At 45.5% G+C, this 6694-nt stretch overlaps 1 protein-coding gene across 1 annotated transcript in view; it reads right to left on the bottom strand.

Annotated features, from left to right (window-relative positions):
* The window catches only part of T265_09848 (hypothetical protein), a gene marked incomplete at both ends in the record, with an annotated part of 12712 nt that extends 6977 nt beyond the window's left edge, over positions 1–5735 (bottom strand). Inside the window, 3 exons of the mRNA XM_009176044.1 lie at positions 715–815; positions 851–1014; positions 5670–5735. Coding sequence (XP_009174308.1) covers positions 715–815; positions 851–1014; positions 5670–5705 — 301 coding nt within the window. The remainder of the gene's footprint in view (positions 1–714; positions 816–850; positions 1015–5669) is intronic.
* Positions 5736–6694: the final 959 nt, after the last annotated feature.

The raw sequence follows: 6694 nt of genomic DNA, 5'->3' as shown, positions 1-6694 counted from the left end.
TGAGAGACTCTGTGAGTGTCGCGGGACACTCTCCAGTATAGCTCAATGGATCGCTGAGGTGCGCAAACCGTCACACCACGGTAAGATCCAGTCTCTTCGTGACGGCAAACCCAACGGTCTCTTGACCTGTAGAACACTTAGGTTGACTATCATGTTGAAATGTAAATGCAGGTAGAACCTCATTTATGGACTTAGCATAAAAAAGTGTAAGATGCATATTTGTATGTATTTCGATCCTGACAAGTAGATCCGTATGGTTTGACGGTGTTTCGACAATGGCATGATCGTAGTCGAACTTCCTCATCCTGCACCATATACGTCACATCACCATCGACAGCATGACATCAGTGTTCAACACGATGCTTCATGATCCGTATGGTTTGACGGTGTTTCGACAATGGCATGATCGTAGTCGAACTTCCTCATCCTGCACCATATACGTCACATCACCATCGACAGCATGACATCAGTGTTCAACACCGATGCTTCACTGCCGTACCAGATATGACCTTTACCCAACTCCATTTCAAACTGCTTCGACCTTGCTTCATTATTCTTTACGGGTATCTGATGCGTATAATCGGTCACGCATTCAGAGCAACTTCAATACGATGTGGTAGTCTTGACGAACAGATATCAATACAAGAACTGCACAGCAGTAGATTGGAAGGCGGAAGTAAGCAAATGACATCATCGAAGAAATTTATCACTTACACTTGTGCAGAAGTTTGAGCGATGGAATGAATGGTCCATCCCGTTGGCAGAAGAAGATAACGTCTCCCTGGAGATCAGCAAATAGCTCTATGTGCTCATGGCTTTAAATACAATCAAAGTAGGAATTGTCCAGTACCATTTTACGACTTTAAGTGCATCTTTCTTTGGCAGAATTTGTTCAAGAACCTCTACTGACACATCGTAATCCTCACAAACCCTTTTCCTTATAGCCTTAGCTCGGGAGTTCTTGGCGTTTGTAACTGACGACACATCTTCTTTTTCATCAAATCTACAATCATTCTATAAACATGACAGGTTACTCACTTTTTGAACATTTTTTACTTTCGGTGGTTGAAAAAAAGTAAACTGGAGAATAAATATCCACGGGAACCTGCAAAGGCACCAGATGACAATGTGAGAAGGCACTGACTAACGTCAGCCTCTGTCAGAAACGAGTCAGTCAACTAATAATGTAGCCAAATTAGCTTCATAAATCGTATTCATCCGACTTTTGGATTGCTAAAGATGGCGACGAGACGAGTGGCAATGCGATGATGATAATGCGCCAATTAAGATGAAACGACATGCATTAACAAAAAAGATGGTTGGGCGGTCAGATGAGTGGTGCTGAAGACGAGGGCACGTGGAATATTTCACCATACCGTATCCAACTTACAGTTTACCGCAAACAAATGAAGGCAGCTGTGATCTTTGTGCTGTGGATACATCAGGCTATGGAAAAGGACTGTTTCCTCGATACCCTTTTAGAAGTTCGATGGAGGAATGAAACACGCCATGAGTGATAAAGACTGGCATGTCCTATCCCCATAAAAATCACCGGTTGAAAAACAGTCGAGTATAACCTGGGCCACTGTTTGCTTAACGAAGGTGAGAAAGTACAGTGCGCCAAAAGGGTGTTGATGAAACCATAGTTAACTATCTAATGTAATACCATCGAAAAAGAATGAATCAAGATTATCACTAACGGTTAGGATCACTAGGAGGTTACATCCAAGGAACGGGCACCCACTAGAACGACTGAAAGAACAAGTGGTCAGTCTGACAGACTTCTATGATGAGTTAACCTCCATGTAAAGTAGCCCAACGCCCAGAAGTCATGCTTTATTGGACTAGTGGTTTGGAAATTAATTGGGTGGACCCGGAGAGGGATGCAGACGTAAGCAATAAGTGACCTGAGGTAGTTCTCTGCGTCACCACACTGGAGATGCAGCCTAGCAAACGATACGACCGCAAGAGATCAATGCATGGGTAAACAGGATGAATGAAGATCTAAGGAACGAGAATCAGGGCACCCTTCAGCCATCGATATCTCAGGCTAGGCAGATTAAAGATATCTAACCATCCTCAAAACTGGTTGAAACTTGAACCCTCTGATGTTTTTGCTAGCCCTTCTTTGGGTACTATCGAAAATTTGACGACTCGGCTGTATTCTGACTTAGACAAATTAATTTGGAGGTATCGTACAGAAGTCGAAAACTGTGCCCGAACAAAAGTAGATAAATCGTCCAGCTGCGATTCCCTTTCGGCATTTAGCTGCTATGCTACTGGAAGGAAGCATGAGGGCTGAGATACCACCAGGTTGGTTTGGACAAACATCTCCTTAAGTTGGCTGTTTTCAGATACAGGATTGATTGAGTTCACTAGACGGGTATGTTTCAAAGATCTTTCCACACTGCAGCACCTAATGGGAACGGTCCAATCTTGTCTGTGCCTTATTGTGCATTCGTCAACGTTAAACAAAGGTTATTTGAGAGCTTCCAGGCGGCATAAGTTATAGACGTGTTACAACACCAGTGTATCCGTTGCTACGGACAGGATGCGATGGTCTTGTCATCAGCATGCGATGTGAGTGATGATTACGTGGGTGGTACGTTCGACGGCTTAGAGCCAAGTATCGAGCACTGCGGTACACTGTGTGGAAGACTTGTTACTGCTTCATCAATACGTAGTTCTTTTTGTGGAAGCAGGTGGAGAGCGACCTTGGCTATTGTGAGTATTGTAAATGGTTTGGATATTGCCACCTTTGAATCTCGGCAATACTGTAGAATCAGTCCCCTACTATCGACGTGACTATTGTAACATGCTCCAAAACGACTCTTTCTGACGTCACACTGAATAGTTTCCTTTTGGATTTCCGATACCATGTCCTTGATCACCGCGGTTCATTGGTTTGGCTGTTCCCTTTGGATTTCTGGTCGACAATGATACGCCTTGGAGTGTTTTCGACGGAGACTCTCACTGATTGAAGTTTGCAAGGTCAATACTTTATTGTACGTAGCATGACACATGTTGCATAAGTTGGTCCTCTTGACTAATTCGGCATTAAGGTCTCGAGGTTAATGTTTAGCAATCATAGTATTTTGACCACTCCGTTGAATCTGGTACATGTAAGGAGACAAAATTTTGGATTTTGAAAAGACTGGTTCTAGAATGAAATAATCTCTCCAAACTTAGAAATGAAAAACCGTTCAGCTGTAATACCTTCTGTGCCTAACTGTCATGCCACCAGAAGGAAGCACGAGGACTGGGATTCTGCCAGGTTGTCCAAGCCTAGACAGGGGAAGTCGAACCACGGACCCTCCGGTCAGTAAATTCGCGCTCTAACCACTGAGCCATCTCGCTTACCAGAAATCCAGATAGTAGGGTTTGATAGTTGGATGCCAACTGCTTTGTAAATTGGCACGACAGAAGCCATCTCCCAATCAGGTGGTGGCTCCGCTTGATTAAAAAATAATTGACCAGCCTTGTAAGGGAGTTTGCCAATAACTCTGCCTGCGGTTTCGGAAATACAAGGACATTTGAGCCAGAGCCCTTTCCTTTCCCTTTTCAAGGCTAGTGCTTTGCGTCGATCGTGAAGGTGAAGCTTGAACCCTTGAAGCATGACATGACCCATACTTATTTACGGTTTCAGTCCAGCGAAACAAACGAATCTTCCCACCCTGTTAAGCTGATAAAACGACGCAATCTAACTGGAAAGCAGTGGGACAGTCGTTAAAATGCCCTGTAAGTACACGACTTTTCGGAAGTTGAAAGCGTGTACTGGAGGAAACGGGTCCTGAAGGCTTACTAGACACACAACGGTCGCACATTATTCTAGGCCGTTTCGCCCTCGGGTTCCATAAATGGCTTCGTCTGAAGCACAGCAGATAAATTCCAGTGACCGGGATTTAGTAGGGTATCATGTCTGCTGAAGAACCCGTAACCAGCTGTGAAGCTTAACTGGCATACGAAACAGGTGGCTGAGCCAACGTAACTTATGGAGAGTGGCTAGTTCATTCATCGTGGACGAGTTATCTCTTCCGAACACCATTCGTTACGCACCAGGGTTACTGACCCCGTGTGAGGATGTAGGGTTTTTCGGCGACGCTGCTCCCAGCTTGATGTAAATGTCTGATCCGCGAGGCAGCGGACGGTAGGGTTTTCGTTGAAAACCATTTGCGAAGGCGATAACCTAATAGTGTGGCCTAATCGGCTTCAGGGGATTTGGCTCGACACGAGGGGGCAGAAAGTAAGGTATTCCTATATTAGTCGTCATTCAGCTGTGTACAACGCGTGCCTTTTCAGTAGTACCGGATGCTGTGACTTCCTGAACGGTTGGGAAACACTGTATCGGTCGCTTGGCTTCCGGATCCGCCCACTATGGTATATCAAAAGGCACGGTAGCTTCAGAGAGCTTTTTATGTGGACAAAGGAATATTAGTACAACTGTATTTTGCGGGTAATCACAGTGTTCCACCCTGAATGTAGAGGTCATGGCTCCACCATGCGTTCTTTTATCGGGTGGGTGTTTGTGGGAGCTCCTGAAGTTGTCTCTGAAGCATTCTTCTTTGTGACCTTTTTGACTGCACTTTATGCACCTGTAGTTCCGGTAAGGACAGTGACGTAAACAGTGCCATCCTTCACAAAACCAACAAGGTGTGGGCGGTTTTCTTGGAGTCCGTTTAGAATTTGATTGCCTTTTGGAAGTTACTTTGCATTCCACATCAGGCTGAGAGAATTCGGAATGTTCAATCATCACAGCATCAACCTTAAGATTGACACGATGCTGTCGTTCGATGGTTAGTTTCTGAAGCGTCAATTCTGGATCCTATTCAATTTGATTTAGTAGCTGAGTCCCAATATTTGCATCACGTGGCGACTGAAGCCTATCCACGAAGATGAGACACTTGAATTGATCCTGAGTCATGGAGCTGAGCTCCCAGTAAACACAGTACCACCGGTGGCTAACTGTGGCTAGCTTTGTCTCTGATTTTGTCTGTGAATACAAGCCAAACACAGCATTTGTTGCATGAAAGCCTTCTGAAAACAAATGTAACAGGATACTCTGGGTACTGGAGCTCTACTTACGAATTTTTTTGGAACCGATTTGTTTGAATGCACCACCGATTAAATATGTCATGAAATTTTTGGGCTGCCACCTCTGGCCCCTTTTAGCCACCGGTGGCGCCATCGGTGGCAAGTGCAACATGCCACCCCTATTGGCCGCCTCTTGCCACCGGTGGCACCACCGGTGGTGCCGCGGTGACGTGTTTACTGGGCTGAAAGCACTCGGACACACTGGCATAAGTGATGAAACCTTCAGTATCCCTTTTAGTAATCCTGACACTGATAACAAATATTGATCAATTGTTCAATTGCTCCTTAAGCAGCTTTTCTCACCGAATATATGGGTTCGAGAGCACCTGCGAAACCGAGATCACGAGAGAGTTTGAGGAGTATGAAATTCGTGAAACGATCCTGTTTAGCTGCCCCCAGATTCCGCAGCATTTTCATGCATCATTTAACTGAGCAGAGTCGGTTTGAAACATGTCTTCATAGTTCTTAAACCAACTTTCAAAAGTTCGTCCAGATTCAGCGTCGAAATTGAATTAAATAATAGAACTGACAGCAGCATATGTGGAAGACGGAGGCCCGAGTATTTTGGTCGCACTCACCGATATACCACGCATCAGAGATTCAACGAGCCTCATTTGAGCTTCTTCAGACTGCTTCCATTGTCGCTGTAAAATTATTTGGAGTTGCTCAGTCGGAATTGACGTCGTGGGTTCGGATTGTCGCAGGTTGCTATGGCTTTCTCAACGGTTGTGCAACTCTGAATCGCTCGCTTGGCTTCCTGATCCTCCCACCATGGTATATCGGAAGGCACGGTGGCTCCACAAAGCCCCTTATGGAGACAAAGGAAAACTATTACAACTGTATTTTTAGGGTAATCACAGAGTGCTTCACAGGGTCGTGCTAGAATCTCCGTGAGGGGGTGAGAAGCGTCGAGCTAAAAATGCTCGGTCCAGATTGGCTAGTAATCCGATTAATCAGAGCATGCTTTGTTTGGTCCGTAGCCTGTACGTGGCACATTTGTTCAACTGACGTGCTGTTCAGTTTTTAGGGGCGGCTGGCCTCCGGAAGCCGTACTCTTCGGTTTTAAATATAAGTTGCCTGTATTGAACAACTTGCCGGTGGTCGCGGTCAACCGTTTGGTGATTGCTGTCAGCGGTTTTTATAGCCGACCTATTCTAACCCGTAGTTTCTTGAGAGAAGGAAGCACCGCCACTTCCATGAATATGGACATGCTGGTCTCCTAAGGGGGTGCCTTAGAACCTTCACACTCCTATCACAGAGGACAGTACGACTTTACCTCCAGACCGATTCACGGCCCGATTACTCGTGGTACGGGGTCTTGCTGCACCCGGCCTGACTGCTCCCCTCTGGCCTTCCTGGCCTGGTTTCACCTTGCTAAACAAATTTACAGCTAGTGTAGCACACGAAATCTTTGCAGCACTCAAGCCAAACAACCAAGCCAAAATGGCTGATTTATGTAGGTCATAACGATGTCTGAACGATTCCTGGTGTACACAAGGCACATTACCGGAGAGTAGCAGCGTTCTAACGCAACCTCCGTTGACGAGCAGCTCCATTTCCAGTAGGCCATAAAAATTGCACCAAATGGCACAGTAAGTTGGGC

The sequence above is a fragment of the Opisthorchis viverrini genome (genome assembly GCF_000715545.1).
Source record: "Opisthorchis viverrini unplaced genomic scaffold opera_v5_309, whole genome shotgun sequence".
Taxonomy (NCBI): domain Eukaryota; kingdom Metazoa; phylum Platyhelminthes; class Trematoda; order Opisthorchiida; family Opisthorchiidae; genus Opisthorchis; species Opisthorchis viverrini.
The sequence above is the reverse complement of the archived record's forward strand: the minus strand, read 5'-3'. Positions and strand labels throughout refer to the sequence as shown.